This window comes from Bufo gargarizans, chromosome 10, assembly GCF_014858855.1.
Source record: "Bufo gargarizans isolate SCDJY-AF-19 chromosome 10, ASM1485885v1, whole genome shotgun sequence".
Lineage (NCBI taxonomy): Eukaryota > Metazoa > Chordata > Amphibia > Anura > Bufonidae > Bufo > Bufo gargarizans.
The window spans coordinates 18,294,438-18,312,848 of NC_058089.1; the positions used below are offsets into that span (position 1 = coordinate 18,294,438).

Here is an 18,411-nt window from a genome sequence, read left to right on the forward strand (position 1 = left end):
GGATAAGTTATAAAAGGATAGGTCATTGGTTTCCCATAGGTTTTAAGGGGTTATCCTATTAAGACAACTTATACCCTATCCACAGTGCCGGAAGAAGCCCAGTGCCGGAGCCCCCACCGATCACGAGGGCCTGTGCTTCTTCTGTCACACCTTTGAACACTATGGCCCAAGTACCAAAGTAGGACCCCCGCCTATCAGACACTTATCCACTAGTTGTCCATAAGTTGTCTTAATGGGACAACCCCATCAAGAGCTCTGTCCCGTTTCAGCTTAGAGAGATTTTCATATGTCTATGCTTTTGGGCTCCCTATTGACTTTAATAGGGCCCCCATAAAAAAATGTTCCACCTTGCCATGTTGTTATCTACTGGCAGAGGACCATTATCTCTATGACACATCTCAAGACAGGTAAATATGCACACATACTATATACTCTATATATGGGACCGCTCTAGAAAGAAATTAAGACCACACAAGACAATGTTTTTGAATGGTTTATTCCTAGTCATTTTTTTTTGTAATTCAACTCAAGAGTGACATATTACATAACGGTCTGTTGGTGACAATGTGCGTTTCAGACCGGCCATCATGAACAGGATGCACAAGGATGACTGATTGGCTAATTAACAATGAGAAGGAAAAAAAAAGTCAATAAAGTAACATTACTCATCTATTAGAACATGAACCAATAGACTTTGGCCTTATAGGAGTTACAATAGGTGAGAACAAGAGTTGTTCACATGCTGCCCCAGCAAATACAACAACAAAAAGGTAAAATAAAAAAAAAATGAAAATCACCGGGACGTTATCACATTTGGTCCAGGAAAGAAAAGAAAATATGTTTTCGGTCATATGGACAGAGAAGTTTTTGAGGTAAACAGTAAAAATAAAAGCAAAGATATTCCTGGAATTTTTGGACAGGATTTGCCACATATACGTGGACCCTGGCAACAGAAACGACAAAAAAAATTAAATAAATCCATAATTATTTGTAAATTATTACTCCCTACCAATTTGGATTTGGTTTAGCAGCATGCAGAGCCCAGCTGAGCTTTTTTAGTTTTTTTTTCCACGTTTCTCCGTCCTGTGGTGATGTTTTTTGTTTTTTTGTTTTCAGAGACATTGGTGCCTTATTGAGCACCGAGCACCTTCCATTCAGTCCAGATCACGGTACCTATTCTAAGGACATTTCAACATTACAAACTTCATCTACAAAAACAAAGGTATCCTTTTCAGTGGTATCAAATGTAAAGTAACGTTCTGTGAACAACCCAACCTCAGCTATATCCCGAAGAGGTGCCATATGGGACTGTAGTTCCTTTGGACTGTGCATAGGCCATTGTCCAACTCACTCTTCTGTTGTCATGTGGTTTTAATTCCAGCTCACTTACCCACACGGTTCCAAAACATCTAAAAAGTTCATAGGCCCACAATAGTCAATTTCTTTTTACTAGCATTGACCCATAATGATGACTTTTCCTCATTTGGACTGTGCATAGGTGTTGTCCCAATTCACTCTACTGTAGTCATGTGGCTACTAGGTCCAGCATGCTGACCCACAACATCTAAAAAGTTCATGGACCCACAATGGTCAATCCAAAAATGTTTTTAACAGCATTAACCCATAATGATGCCAAGTCTTCCTTTGGAACATTCATACTGGCCATATCCAACTCACCCTACTGTTTCAGTGGCTACAAGTTCCAGCATGCTGCCCCACAACATCTAAAAAAAAATAATTCATGGGCCCACCATGGTCAGTACTAAAATTCTTATTAGTACTGACCCATAATGATGCCGGTTCTTCCTTTGTATTGTGCCTCTAAACCAGCTTATCCTGTGGCCATTGAGTGGCTACAAGTCCCAAGCAAGCTGACCCACACAGTCCTGTAATGTGTCTAAAAATCATAGACCCACCATGGTCAATCCAAAAAGTTTCTTAATAGTACTGACCCATAATGGTGACTTGCACTTGGTTCTGCCATTTCAACAATGCCTCAAAGTTACCAAAGAACAATCTCTCGGGGTGTAGGCCTCAGCTACACCTCAAATCAACGACCTACCCAAAGCAGTTAAACCAACTTTACATACACATCCCAACGCAAATCAGAATTCTCCGGAACGTCTGAAATATGTAAAAAACACCAAACTAACAACAATGATCATTCAGGACTCATTACGAACGCAGGGAGGTACTTATCAAATCTGCTACAATTTTACATTTCTTTGCGACTTTTGGTGAAATTTTGCGACTTTTGATGAGCTTCGCCACGTTCAAAAGTGGAGTGATTACAAATTAGAACACTTTTATATCTCATTTATGATGTGCCACTTTTTAAAAAGTTGCATCTCCAGGTAACCCTGGTGAGCACTTTCACCGACAGTGGCGAAACCACATCACAACTCGCGGCAAATTTAATCAAACCGAGCACCATCTTCATAAAAGTTAGCACAAGTGCGCAAAGCAACTCCAGTCTAAAAAAAATAACAAAAATTGTCTCAAACACATAATGATAAATTCCCCCCGCAGTTCTCAAATGCAGGCCTGACAGATAGAAAACCAGGGTGCAATAAAACCTGGACGTGACAACAATGAGACATGAGGTATTGTGAAACAAGAACTTTTTTTTTTTCATCTTTTTGGAATTGAGCAGTAATCACATTAAAGTAAAAACTGACATGTAAAAAAAAAAATTTAAAATCAAAAACAAAACATGGAAGTCGACAATATAATTTTCTATGAGAAAATTAAATTCTAGAAAAATGGCAGTATAAGACATGACATAACAAAAAAGGACTACAAAGTAATAGCAGCAAAATAAAACAATGACATACCGTAGATACAGAGAAGCACTGTTTTTTTTTTTAAACTTTTCAAAACCATGCTGGGAGTTTCAATCCATAGCAGCTTTAATAAAAACTGGAGAAATCCTCCTTTTTCATTTTTTTTTTCCATTTTTTTCCTTAGTTTTTTTTTAGTTTTTTTTTTTTCTTTTATCTTTTTGAAACAATCAACACATTAAGGGCATCTTCTCACCTGCACAATCAATACATTCTTCCTCCGAAGTCAACCGCTTCCCTTCAAAACAATTCTCATTTTTAATAAAATAACAAAGTTTAGAGGTTCAATGTGCAAAAATTTGATAAGATTTTTTTTTTTTGTCTTTTAGCTAAGAACAAAAATAAAAGTGGTGGTGATGGGGAGAAATGGGGGGTGAGGTGGACCCGGGAGAGTGGGGAAAATTTGAGACAGCTAATTTCAAGTACACAATCTCCACGATTAATTTACAGTGCTTTGTGTGGTGACGTTGAAATCGCCAACGTCATTGGAAACCTTATTTTTGTGGGGGGTGGGGCCTACAAAAACTATTTAAAGGGGAAGTTGCATTATTTTCATTTTAAAAAGGTGATACTGGCCTTTTGAGGATCTCTTGCAATAAATATAAGCCTTAGCGATAAATTATATAGTTTAGTGTTGAAAAAAAACAACAAAAGCTTCTTTAACATCAACATGTGGTAAAGCCTTAATGCTAACTTGCCCTCATGCAAACATAAAAAAACGGACACAGCAGACACCGTAGCATGGGAGAAAGAAAAAAATCCATGTACCGCTGTGTCCCCATTAATGAGTCTAACCATATCTTCTAATACCTGGGTAGGTAACCTGTGGCTCCCGAGATCGTACTCATCACAGACACCAGACAACGGCAGCCATTTTGTGGACCAGAAACGAGCCCCTTCCATCCCTTTAAGACAGGCGGCTGCCCACAAAACGTCCGCCAAGCACCTGAAACGAACTACAACTCCCAGAACTCTCCGAGCCAGCCGCAGGGCTCCCCCTTGCCCTGATGAGATTTATAGTAGTAATCACTCGCTCCGCTCGAATGCCAATTCCAAACCATTCCATTTTTTGTTGATTTCCCACATCTAACATATTCGCTAAAAACTTAAAAGAAAAAGGACCCAAAGTGCTTTGAAATGGAATGGTTTTAGAATATAACACCAAGAAAACTGGTCTGTGGATTGATTCCTGACATTTTTAGGCTTGGGGGGGTGGGTTGGGAAATAGGGTGCGGAGGATGGGGCGATGCCAGTTTTTGGAAAAAAATTTAGTTTTTTCTTTTTTTTTTCTCTTTTTTTCTTTTTTTTTTTAACACAGAGGCAGCTACCAAAAAAAAAAGTTATAAAAATATAATATATTACCATCGCTATCTCTCAATAATAGAGCAAAATAGAGGGCGGTAAACTAAGCCTTGAGACGTTGTAAAAACTGGCACCCTACAAGCCGCAGGTGCAGGCAATCCACAGCCGTACATCATGATTAACATATAGTAATGCACTATACTAAACATATACTATGGGTTACATTAACCATTTATAAAGTGAAGAGGATATAAAACTAAAAAAAAAAAAAAAAAAAAAAAAGGTATATATATATATAGATATATAGATATATAAAAATAAAAAAAAACACATAAAGAAAGAATATAAAGTGACTACATGCAATAGCAAGCAGATTATAGAGACGCCAAGACCGCAAAGAGCAACAGGTGGTTTAGGGAAAGAAAAGAAAAAAATTTAATTTTTAAAAAAACATTTCTAACTAAAAAGCCTCTTCTACGTTAAAAATGGCTGTTTACACATAAGGAACCAAATTTTAGTACCTCCCCTGGAGACATTTGACTTGTGTTAATGTCTATTTTTACAACATACAGACATAAACACGTATAATATAAAAACTAGCTGATTACTGTCTTATAAAAATCCTCTTTTTTTCTAGCACAAACCTGACGTCGGTTTATGCAAATACTATTTTCTCTTTTTGTTTTGTTTTTTTAACAGAGTTTTTTTGGGGGGATTATTATTTTAAGTCACAGGTATATAGGGAAAAAAAAAAGCTGTATTTCTTCCCCGAAGATATACGTCCATAGGATCGGCTCTTTACATGAGGATCGCGGGAGAAGTTCGTTCCCAGGAGACGTATCCACACCTCACGTTCCGTCGCCGAAAAGTCACAATTTATTTATATTTTTTTGCGTTTTCCCCCATCCGTAATCAGATGTTGACATCCCTGACATCGGTCGGGGTGCAGGAAAGGTCTGTTTCGTCTATCACGGACTTTGTGTCGGATGAGATATTGATCTGTTGGGAAGCGTGACGCAAACTGGACTCTAGGAGCAGCTCGATCTGTTCTTGGCAAGCCCGCAAGCAGTCCTAGAGAGGGGGAGAAAAAGGAGACGAAACCCATTAGGATACATAGTTACGTCACATAACTCCAAAGTCCATAGCAAAAATGGATTTTGCATTATTGTTAAAGAAAGTCTTTGTTTTGTTGTAAATAAAATTTCTTGAAAAAAGAAAAAAAAAGAGGTGATTTATTAAATGCCTGTCTTTAGTTGCCCATGGCAACCAATCACAGTGCAGCTTTCATTTTTGAAGAGTAGAATATGAAATGAAAGCTGAGCTCTGATTGGTTGCCATGGGCAACTAAAAACAGTTTCTCTTTTACACAGTTTTATGGGCCTAAAAGCTACCTACACGTCCTAAGCATATTCAAAGGGCACAGTCCATATTGCTGCCGTCCCTGAACTCCGTACCAAATCAGTCCATGACCTATATTACAAACAGGGCTCGTCCCAGTAAACTTTATACGTAAAACGCCAACCTCTTTAGAACATGTTCACATGAACGTATATATATATAAAGTTCATTGAAAAAGAGACAAATGCTTGTATATTTTTAAGCAAACTTTATTTAAAGCAGGGCCAAATTACACAGAAATCTGATATTGGACTCAAACCTTTTCCATCTAAGAACGGTCTGATTTTCTGGCCACTAGCAAAGTCAAATGGCCCAAGGAGTGGTCTAACTGGTTTGTAAAGTCTATAAAATCTTGGCCAATGCTAATTTATAATGTTCTGGACAGGCCCTTTAATTCTGTATTTAATAAATGGACAAGACAAAAAAATATATATGATAAAAAAAAAATGAAAAATTATAAAAAGTAGTCACTGGTATAAGGAAGTCCCATAAACAGAAACAGATTCCTAATGGAATCACAGGGTGAATAGCTGATAAGACTGAAGGGACTAGGAACTTTTCTCGTGGACCTGTCCCATTCAAATTTCTACATGACGGCCTAATACGGACCAAATGATAGCCGTAAGATGAGGTTGTATGGGAGAGGATACTAAGATTTAGGTACTAGATAGGGTCGCACGGTCATAAAACCACCAGCTGCACCACATACAGACTGCCCCCTAGTGGCGGCAACACATGTGCCATTTATGATTATTAGGAACAAGGTCTAAATCATTTATGTTGCTTTTTTTTTTTGCTGAAAATTTAACGATAGGTGGCCATTAAAAGGGGATATTTTTCTGGACTCCATATTAACAGGCTGCCTAATAACAGCGAGCAATGTACTTAATCCGTGTAACGAGCGTCCTGCGTCATTAAACTAGGGACAATGATCTCACCACACGGGCCGCTCGGCCCCCCACGTGGGAGAACTCTCAGATGGAAACTGCTCGAGGCAGGGAAACAATGGGGCGCTCACTTTACCCTTCACTACTTTCTGCCAAAAAAATTCTGCTTCACTACTCGGATTTTCGCCGCCCGCGATGCACTCGGTCCCCAAACCCTCTGTAGTTTAATGGCACGACTGAAAACTATCTGGCCCTTCCTAATGACGCCTACGGCCGGGACATGGGAGGCCAACAGCAGCGCGGTAGATTAAGGAGGAGAGATGGAAAATGGCTAGTGGCGGCCATATTGTGGGGCCGGCCTGAAACGGCCCCTCCATTGGAGGCGCGGGACGCTACGTGCCTCGGGCTGAAGATCGCTTCGGCTCACACTTCCCACAGGTTATTTTTAACAAATGCTACTGTAAGCAGCCCACAGATGGGCCTAAATGATGTTTACCGGTAACGCTGGCTGCACGGCTTAATGTGGAAAAACTACTTCAGTTCCCAGAAAGAAAGAGACGCAGATTCTGTTGTTTTTCAGCTCAAACGCTTATTGATCATCGGCCGTCAATGTGTCAGGGGTTGGGGATATTGATTAACATCAGCCTTTTCCATTACAATTTATCCTGTCCCATACTTTACTTCCAAACAGATAAGTGGCGCCATATCTACTTATTACCATATGGGGTCACTAAGTTGAACATCTACATAGCAGATAAAGCAGTAGATGTCAGAAAGACTCCTGACATCTCAGGAGAAGCAAGAACCGGTCATAATACATTTTATCCCATCCTTTGCTTCCCAATAGATAAGTGGCGCCATATCTACTTATTACTATATGGGGTCAGTAAGTTGACCAACAACATAGCAGATCCACCAGTAGGAGATGCCAGATACCCCCTGCATACACACTTCTTAATTGGTTGGGTTACATTTTATCCTGTCCCATCCTTTCCCTCCCGATAGATAAGCGGTGCCATATGTGCACGGCAGCTGCCTATTACTATATGGGGGTCACTAAGCTGGCCATTGACATAGCAGATTCACAAGTAGGAGATCAGCCCCGTGACAGCTCAGGAGAAGCAAGAATCGGTCAGGTGATAGTCTATCCTGCCCCATCCTTTGTTTCTCAACAGATAAGCGGCGCCATATGTACATATTAGAATACGCTAGCCACATCATACAGGTCACCGACTATAGACCCTTTTAAGCCTCCTGGTCTATTAAGTCACTGAAGTGCCGCACTTAAGGCCGGAGGGCACATGTCGGAGGGCAGGAGTCTCTACCCGTCCATCAAAATGCCAGCCGCTGGGGGCTGTAGGCACTTGTCTATAGCAGGTCATCAATCATCTACTTACCGAGTCACATTTGATGACTTGTGATAAGAATAGGGTAAGGCGTTGAGAAGAGAGGATGCTGTCTGTGTTACCCAAATTGAGGCCCTGTATGGCGGCTGCTACACTCCCAGCTGCGATCATGGAGGGGGGGTTTGATATAAACTTTACATCTGCAAAGAAGAGACAATAAGGATTAGTTAAGAGGCTGAAAAATCTCGAGATTAAAAAAAAATAAGGATCTATTTTCACTACATTTTTTTAGAAACTGCGCCACTCTCCTATATAGGTCGAGTCTGGTATTGCAGCTCAGCTACATTTATTTAAAGGGGTTGTCCGAGATTTGATACTGATGGTCAATCCTCAAAATGGGTCGTCAATATCCGATCGGTGGGGGCACCACCGCCGATCAGCTGTTTGAAGAGGCCGATGAGCTCTGCCGTCTCTCCGCCGTACATTGTACAGAGGCTGTGCTTGGTATTGCAGCCCAGGCCCATTCACTTGAACAGGACCGAGCTGCGCCTAGGTAATGTGACCAACGAATGTGAAGTCACTGGCCGGGGACCGGAGCGCCATGGCCTCTTCAAACAGCCGGGTTTCGGACCCCCACCAACGAGATATGGCCTGAAGATAGACCTAAAAAAAAATCGCAGACAAACCCTCTAAATAATGAAGAACTGCAATCCCAGGCACAACCTACGCACAAGTGGGAAAAAAATTGGACGGTTTTGAATTGTATTCGAAGCACATGATAGGAATTATAACGGCAGTAAATACCGACATCATTAATTTCAAGATGGTTTTGTTATTGGGAAGGTTGCGGAACCTCAGGCAGATGTCAGATTGTCTTCTAATAGTTTAATCCAACAAAGTGCTGTAACGAGCTTGTCCCCCGACGGTGCCCCCTGCTCTGGGTACAGTAGAAGTCATGTAACACAATCAAGTCACTTTTGGCTTCCTTGCACAAAAGAATTCACTCCGTGCGGCTTTTCAAAGTGATGCTGGTAATGCTCTCCCGGGCACATTACTGCCGCCGCTTCCAGGATTAAGGGTCTGAATTGTTCCCGGGCTTCCCAAAGAGACAGCAAGCAGTTAGTAATAAAATATCTGGACGCTTTCACAACCCGGCAATTGCCTATTCCAACCAAGATCACACCTTTAGAAAGCCTTTATCGTCGACTAAGCTGCCAGTCACTGGCCGTCATCCATCACTGCAACAGAGGCTGAATGAAATGTGCCAGAGCTAAGTGCCGGGGGTCCCAACACAGGCGACACTCGGCTCCATTCTGCTGGGACACAATGGTGCCAGGACACTGGGACCCCGTCCAAGCTGCATTGCTGTAGGTCTATACAAAGCCAGTCTCGTGTTTCCTGAAGAGGCCGGACTGCCCCCCCATTCAGCAGCCGCGCCATTCTCTCCGGAATAATCCGCGTTTTTAAAGCCTCCTTCCCCCCCCCACCCCCCGTTTCGGGCAGCAGATTGCGAGCAGAAAAAAAATCACTAGCAGAAGAGCTTACCATCTAATTCCCACAAACCTACCAGGACCGACCTAGTAAGGAACTAACTAATTAGACTGGGAAAGCTCCCTCTGCAATGCAAGGGTGAGATCTGCGGTTTTGCAGCAGATCTCACCCTTACATTGCAAAAAGTGAAATCTGGAAAAAAAAAATGTACATGAGATTTGCCAATCAGAATGCATCCCTTAAAATGGAGATAAGCGGCACCATGGTGCCCCAATAGTGACTCATTCATAGGATTATCTCATCCCATAAGAGCATGTGAATACACACTTCCTCCCACTCTTTATGGAAATGACACAGTCCCGGGACACCCAGGAATAACTTTGGGGGATGCACAGTTGAAAGGACCATTGAGGCGTTGGACTGTTTGCAGAGTCATTTTCAGAAGTTTGCTTTAGGAACCTGCTCTGAAAAATGAACTTTTGACAAAGGCTCTTCTCTGTGTTATGTTCTGTTTATTTACTGTTCCTTTAAGTCCTTGGATAAAATAATGAACTGCTGGCTTTCATTAATCACAGCGGGCCCTTCACCTAGGAAGAGTGGAGGGTAACCCTTAGAGGACTTGACTGCTGCCCGATGCCAATCCCTCTCTGATCTCATTCATTCCTACTCAAGTCACAAACATGGCTGCCTATATAGTGACCTTCTTCAAAGGGTTCATATAATCCAGTGTCACAATATACCGGTCATACATTATGCTCATACCATTCCCATAGATGGAATGAAAAAGGGCACCATCTAAGAAGCTCATGCACTATATCACTTCATGCACCATCTAAAAAATGCAGCACCATCTAGGAAACTCAAGTGCTATCTAAGAATCGTATTCACCATCTAAGAACACCTAAAAAAACACATATGCCATCTAAGAAGCCCAGGCATGTTTAAGAATATCAAGCACCATCCAAGAGGCCCATGCGAAATCCAAGAGGCCCATGCGCCATCCAAGAGACCTATGCGCCATCCAAGAGACCTATGCGCCATTAAGGGGCCGCATCTATGAATTCCATGCCCCATTAAGAGGCAGCATTTAAGAAGTCCATGTAACATCTAAGAACTTCATGCAGCATGTAAGAAGCTGATGCATCATCTAAGAAGTTCATATACCATTTAAATAGTTTTTGGGCCATCTAAAAAGAATACAAGCTAATTCAATCGATGTATACTTGTGATTTGTGCCATGCAAGAGGCCCAAGTACCATCTAAGAAGCCCATGCACCATCTTAGGATCTCAAGCACTATCTAAGAAGCCCATGCACCCTCTAAGTGGTCCATGCACAATCTAAGAAGCCTATGCACCATCACGAGGATCATGCACCATCTAAGAAGTCCATGCACCATCTAAGAAGCCCATGCACCATCAAGAGGACCATGCACCATCAAGAGGACCATGCACCATCAAGAGGACCATGCACCATCAATAGGACCATATACCATCTAAGAAGCCCATTTACCATCTAAGAAGCCTATGCACCATCAAGAGGATCATGCACCCACTAAAAAGCCCATCCACCATCTAAGAAACCCATCCACCATCAAGATGACCATGCACCATCTAAGAAGCTGATGCATCATTTAAGAAGATCATACACCCTTTAAATAGTTTTTGAGCCATCTAAGAGGCTCATGACACAGCAATACTCCCTGTAACCCAGGAGTACAAACTAATTCAATCAATACATACTTGTGACAACTGATTGCTGAGGGTCTTGCCGTTGGAAGACCGAATTGGGGGGGGGGGGGAGGGGGCAGGAGTGGAGGAACCACAATGTAAATTCAATGGTATTACGGGGCAGCTCATTGACATCAATAGGCATCCATTATTTTCAATGGACAACTAGGGTCGCCCAAACCCGAGAGGCGTGTTGGACATGGCATCTCCTGCTGATAACCTTTTTCATGTATTTCTAACAATCTAAATAAATTAATTAAATTGAAAAAAAAAAAAAACTAATTAATTAAATAAGTGCATAATTAAATATTAAACCTACAGAGGTCACTGGTGTAAGGCAGGCTGACCACAGGGGTCTTCTACAAGCCCGTAAGTACTCCAGACAAGGAGCACGTCCAAGTTTTTTTTTTTTTTCTTTTTGGTTACATTCAGGGTGGAATAATCTGGGCAGAGACCACTAATTTCGGCATATTAATCAAGGGGGCCCCAGCCCTGCAATTGGAGTGTGTCAGTATTGTCAGACTCCATTGCTTCATCTTGCGCTATTGAACGCTCAGGAACAAGAGAGAAGCGGTGAGATGAATTGAACCTGACACGGACACAAAAGAGAAGGGGCCTACACGCATCCCCGGCAGCCTATCTGAGACTTCATCCAAAAAGAATAAACAAGTTCAGCGTTGATAAAGAAAAGAGCGCCAGCCACCATGAAGGGACACAAAGCAGCACCCAGGCTGTGCAACGCTAAGGGAGGGGGGTAAGGAGGGGGGAGATTCCCATTTTAGAGAGTAACCCCCTCCCCCGCCTTTCTCCTGTAAAAAGGAGCCATTCCATCCGTCTGAGAGCCATGAATGAAAATCCTTTCATGCAGCCAAATCAAACTTGAGGACATCAATCATGGCCAGAAGAGGCAGCAGGCGGGAACTGGCCTCATAACTCAACGCGAAGGTGAGTGCGCGCATGTGTGTGTGTGCGCTGCACGCTGCTTCCCGCGTTTGTTTAGACAGCGCGCGGGACACAATCACCGACCCTTTATTATACAAGCCCCGGCTTCAATGAAAGGTTAAAGATTCTACATTTTAGTGGCACATGCCGAAAAGAAGAGAACATTCACCGCGCAAGTCTGCGTCTCCTCCTGTATGCCAAATTCACTCACTTCTAGGTGCAGATAAATGGAGTAACTAATGGTAGAGGGAGAGACAGATAGATAGAAAGAAAAAAGGTAGAGAGAAAGACAGAGAGATAGAAAGAAAGAAAAAGGTAGAGAGAAAGACAGAGAGATAGATAGATAGAAAGAAAAAGGTAGAGAGAAAGACAGAGAGATAGATAGATAGATATAAAAAGGTAGAGAGAAAGATAGAGAGATATGAGATAGATAGATAGATAGATAGATAGAAAAAGGTAGAGAGATAGAAATAGATGGATAGATAGAAAGAAAGAAAGAAAAAGGTAGAGAGAAAGATAGATATGAGATACATAGATAGGAGATAGATAGATAGAAAGAAAGAAAAAGGTAGAGAGATAGATAGAGAGATAGATATATAAAAGATAGATAGAAAAGGGTAGAGAGAAAGATAGATAGAAATAGATGGATAGATAGAAAGAAAAAGGTAGAGAGAAAGATAGAGAGATAGATAGATAGATGATAGATAGGAGATAGATAGATAGATAGGAGATAGATATGAGATAGATAGAGAGATAATAGATAGATAGATAGATAGATATGAGATAGATAGATATGATAGATAGATATGAGATAGATAGATAGATATGATAGATAGATATGAGATAGATTGAAATGAGATAGAAAGAGAGCAATTGATAGAAAGATAGGGAGAGATTGAGATAGAGATAAATAGCTAGAAAGAAAGAAAAGGAAAGACAGACAATTCTTCCTGCCCCTCACAGACATCCTTACTCCTAGCAGACGGCAGCACAAGACAAAGAAAGAACAATCTATAGATAGAAAAGCTGCAGTGTACAAGTCACTCCAGAATCTACTACTGCATAATATGACAATCTTCAGTAATTGCAGAACTACAACTCTCAGCATGCCCTAGGAGCCCCAGGCTGGGGGGGAGGGGGTCCGCTGCTGCATATTACTACTACCCAGTCCAATAACAGTATCCCATTGAAATCAGACTCGGCCACTGCACAGGAGCCTCAGGAAAGTGATGACGCGGCGGTGCGCACCTTAGCCTGAAACAACAGGGAAGCAGATCAAAGTACCGGATTCTTGACAAGCCGAGCCGGCAACCTTTGAACTGCGTGTGCATTCAGCAGTTTCACTGGTCAGAGCCATACAAAACAGGTCACCCCGGCCGGCCGGGCTCGGCTAACAACACGCCGTTCCACACAGCAGCGCTCTAGGGCAATGCCATCAAGAGCTGCAGCACTCGAGGGGTTAAACAAAACATACATGATCTCAGGTGCGCTCCACTGGGTTCACCTGGTCCCATCAGACCGTCTGCCGGGGGGACGTGCTTATTTGGCACCTAAGCGTGTTCTGTGGCATTCCGAAAGGTGGGGGTGGGGGTGTTCACATACTTTTGCGACTGGTTTGTCACTTTAACAGGTCGCAACAACAACCAAACCGCGCATAAATCATTAACGCGCACGGGGTAAAGGAGAGGTTTCGCACAGCACTGGAGGCAAAGTATACCGAATATTTGACTCACGTGCTATTATATTAACGAGGTGAAGTTCATCGTGTTGTTGGTGACAACATAGGAACCGGTTACATTGTATCAAGAACACTGGCAACTTTGTATACTTCTTTACAGGCAGTTTAAAAAAACATGGGTTCGAGGAATTGCTTTCTAAGCGATTGTCCAAAAGGTATAAGCATAGGTTTAGGACAGATTTGCAATCTTGTGTCATCGAGGTGGCCATCTAGGTGACGCCGGCAATTATCTTTAGATCAAACAGTCAACACATGACTCAGTATGGCAGAAGCTTCCCCCCCTTCCCCAGAAACATGCCTCTAGCATAAGGCACAAAGCAGTGGCTGTGCCTCTAGCGGAGATGTCAGCGGCAGACGTCAGCAGTGGGTGTCAGTTTCAGGAACACAGTCAGGAGTGTGCGACTGCACAGAGTCTCGGCGCTGACCATTAGCGCACAATGACATGCTTGGTTGAACTGACAACTCCCAGCGACTGCGCCGAGCCCTTACAATGCCGCTTATTTGTCCAATACACAATGCGTGGCCTCCAGTTGGCAAAACAACAGTGGCGCCGGCGCTGCCCCGATCCAAAGAAACAAAGCAGCAGCAATATAGGCACAGAGGTAGCAGAGCCGAGTTGGCAATTTGTCATTAGCCACCACTCACAGTGATAGAAGCCTATGACGTGAGCAATTTCGGCCCTGCTACATCTGCAAATTTTAAATCCCACCAAAACTTAGCTTAGAGGCTGCACGTGAGGTTTGGATTTTTTTTGTGTGTGCGTGCGCGCGTGCGCGCCATGGAAGGTGATTAAACTTACCTTTTTCCAGAACTTTTTTTTTTTTTTTTTTAAACCACCATAGTCAGTAATCCACAATACAACATGAAGGGTGGGGTGTTAAAGGTACAATGGGTTCTCTGCATTTACAGTAACAGTGGGAAGAGTAGGGCGAGCATCAGCAATAAGGGCGCTTCCAGAACATGCCTTATAACACCCGTACCTGTAGCACAGAGAGCCACAAAAGTCTGGGCGTGTTTGCGGATGATCTGCTTGGTGTCGTCAGTCAGTGACATTTTGTCAAGAAAATGTTCAATAAAGTCATGAGGAGTCACAGAGGCCATGTCCCACTTCAGCTTGTTCAGTATTAACAGCTCCATGATCTGCAAGGAGAGAGGGGGTTAAGAATCAGGTGCAAGATAGTGACAGAAATGGTACAAAAATGAGGAACACTCTGGGTATATAGAAAATATGCTAGGGGTATATATATATATATAACATATTGTCAGTATATAGAGGACATACTGTGGGTATATAGACACACATATATGAATGTATAATATAGGTATATAAAATATTATATAGTCACATATTCTAAGGTATAGAGACAACTACGTTAGGGGTATATATAGTATATATATAATCTGTAAGTATATAGATGAGATACTGTGGGTATAGATGAATTACTATGGGTATATAATGAATAATAAATATATATGATATAGGATATTTACAGGTATATAGATGACATACTAACGGTATATAGGTTACATGCTATAGGTATATAGATGAGATGCTATAGGTATATAGATGAATATATGGGTATATAGATGACACTATACTGTGGTATATAGATAATACTATGGTATATAGTGACTAATAGGTATAGTGACATACTATGGGTATATAGATGACATACTATAGGTATATAGATGACATACTATAGGTATATAGATGACATACTATAGGTATATAGATGACATACTATAGGTATATAGATGACATACTATAGGTATATAGATGACATACTATAGGTATATAGATGACATACCATACCATACCATAGGTATATAGATGACATACTATAGGTATATAGATGACATACTATAGGTGTGTATATATATATATAAAATCATACTGTGAGTATATAGAAAATATACTAATTGTATATAGCTGACATACTATGGGTATATAGATGAGATGTCTATACATAACACAGACACGGTATAGCGATATAAAATCTAGGTAAAAGCTTAAGAATTCTGCTAATATAATCTCCAGCTGCTGTGGAACCACAACTCCCAGCAGATGCCTATTAGCTACAGGTTGCTCCATAAAGCAGTGGTGCACTTCCAGCATTCATCCACTGGAGGGCGCCAAATCCAAAGAGAACGCCCCTGCATGTGGTAGAAGCGTGGTGCATAAATGTTACATTGTTCATGATTTCAGAGGAAATTGCATTATATGCTCCTTTTCTTTCGCTCCCAGTTTGCACGAGGCATCGTGACCAACCGCAAATAACCGCAGCACGGCTTTTCCTTTTTTTTTTTGCTTTTTTAGTGGTGACCTAGAAAGAGTTCTCTCTCTCTCCCAAGCATAAAATGCCCCATTTATGGCAAAGAAAAGGGTCTCCTAAACATATGTGAGGCCTGTAATGTACAGTAAACAGGAAATTACCAGTAACTCCTCTGGCCTGATGGAATTATCTGTGTAAATACAGAGTTTCTCTGCCGTTAAAGGGATAGTCTCCTTCATTTTGGATGCCAGGAACATGCACGTTGCCCCCAGCAGTTGTAATCTGTTTTTCTTTAGCGGCTCCACAGAAAGGAATCTATCCAAATAGTTCATGGCCAGTGGGAAAACTTCTTCTTCACACTTTTGTTCCTCACAGACCTAAAAAGGAGGGGGGAGAAGAAAAGTTGGTAGCACTGGTTAGAATGGGATTGTCTCATACACATGTAAGAACACTTCAGATGTAGCAGAGCTGGGCTGCAACAAGGGGTTGTTTGTCAATTTGGTGCAATTTAGGGGTGATCCTACTGGTGGCACAAGGAAGACAAACAGCTCTGCTACACACTATGGCTACAATGTAGACAACCAATAAATAATATTATGCAAAGCAAGTACAACATATTTGGCCAGTCTTGCATGGGTTAAATCAATGACTTTGGAAAGTTCTTAGTAAGAACAGGCTGCCCACGCATGGCATACTTGGGTTACAGTTTTTAGTTGTTTTTTTTTGGGGGGGGGGGGGGGTGCATCAATGATAAATGGGGACCTAATTCCTCTGGGAAGCCTAAACCTGGCACTATAAGCCTTGTATACCTAGAGAAGGGCACAGAGGTGACCCCAGGGGCAGTCAGGCCCAGGAACTGTACACCAAGAACTTGGGCATATTACTTGATGGAACTTTCTTAGGAGGCCACACAATGTGCCTGGGCCTCCAACATGTGCACAGAATCCAGCAAGAAGTCTATGACTTGGGCAACTCATGACCACCCATCCAGACCTCCAAAGGAGGTAAGAAGAAAACCCCTCTGGCTGAGGAACCCCTTGGGCATAGACTATGACTTCGGCAACTGATGACCACCCACCCAGACCTCCAAAGGAGGTAAGATTTCAGAACCCCTTTGGCTGAGGAACCTCCAAGCTTTGGGTTAGTTACCCGGCCCCTGGACATAGTGTGGTGACTGGTGAGGACTATGACTCGGACAACTAAGTAATGACCACCCACCCAGACCTCCATAGGAGGTAGGATTTAAGACCACTTTGCCTGGGGAACTTTCAAGGTTTGGGTGAGGTACCCCTGGACATGGGAGTGGTGGGGAGATCCATGCACGAACCTCCAGCATCCATGTGGCCACGATCTTCCTCATGTAGGGCAGGATCTCCTTCTGCACACACTTGAAGTAGTTGACGGACGGGCAGCAGTTCTCCTCGGCTTTGAGCATGGTCTGCAGCACCCGCTCGGTCAGTAGGTTCCTGTCCAGATGGGCTCTCCTGATAGTGTCCACCTCACAGCAGAGCAGCTCCATGGTGAGTGTCCTGTGCCCGGCCTGGTGTGTGACTGTGCCCCTTCCCTGCAGGAGCCCGTGCAGCCCCGGATCACAGAAAAGAGGGAATGAGAGAAAGAGAAAGAGGAGCAGGGGCCTGGCTGAGCTTAAACATGGCCCAGAGTCCTCCTCCTCCTCCTCAACAATGATGATGCCTGGGGGTGGGAGGAGGAGGCAGCAGCCTAAGAGATCTACCCCTAGTGGGAGACAAAGCATGTGCACCCTGCCTGTATATACTGTGCACCCTGACTGTATATGCTGTGCACCCTGACTGTATATACTGTGCACCCTGACTGTATATACTGTGCACCCTGACTGTATATACTGTGCACCCTGCCTGTATATACTGTGCACCCTGCCTGTATATACTGTGCACCCTGACTGTATATACTGTGCACCCTGACTGTATATACTGTGCACCCTGCCTGTATATACTGTGCACCCTGCCTGTATATACTGTGCACCCTGCCTGTATATACTGTGCACCCTGCCTGTATATACTGTGCACCCTGACTGTATATACTGTAGCACCCTGACTGTATATACTGTGCACCCTGCCTGTATATACTGTGCACCCTGACTGTATATACTGTGCACCCTGACTGTATATACTGAGCACCCTGACTGTATATACTGTGCACCCTGACTGTATATACTGTGCACCCTGACTGTATATACTGTGCACCCTGACTGTATATACTGTGCACCCTGACTGTATATACTGTGCACCCTGACTGTATATACTGTGCACCCTGCCTGTATATACTGTGCACCCTGACTGTATATACTGTGCACCCTGCCTGTATATACTGTGCACCCTGCCTGTATATACTGTGCACCCTGCCTGTATATACTGTGCCCCTGCCTGTATATACTGTGCACCCTGCCTGTATATACTGTGCACCCTGACTGTATATACTGTGCACCC

General features: G+C 42.7%; 1 protein-coding gene across 1 annotated transcript; it reads right to left on the reverse strand.

Moving 5' to 3' along the window:
* Positions 1-480: 480 nt before the first annotated feature.
* Positions 481-17,613, reverse strand: CCND1 (cyclin D1). The gene is made up of 5 exons (XM_044269775.1): positions 17,274-17,613; positions 16,108-16,323; positions 14,654-14,813; positions 7,825-7,973; positions 481-5,213 (listed from the first exon to the last, which is right to left on the reverse strand). The coding sequence occupies exons 1-5, from the start codon at positions 17,463-17,465 to the stop codon at positions 5,055-5,057; spliced, it is 876 nt and encodes a 291-aa protein (XP_044125710.1). The 5' UTR covers positions 17,466-17,613; the 3' UTR covers positions 481-5,054.
* Between the last annotated feature and the right edge of the window lie 798 nt (positions 17,614-18,411).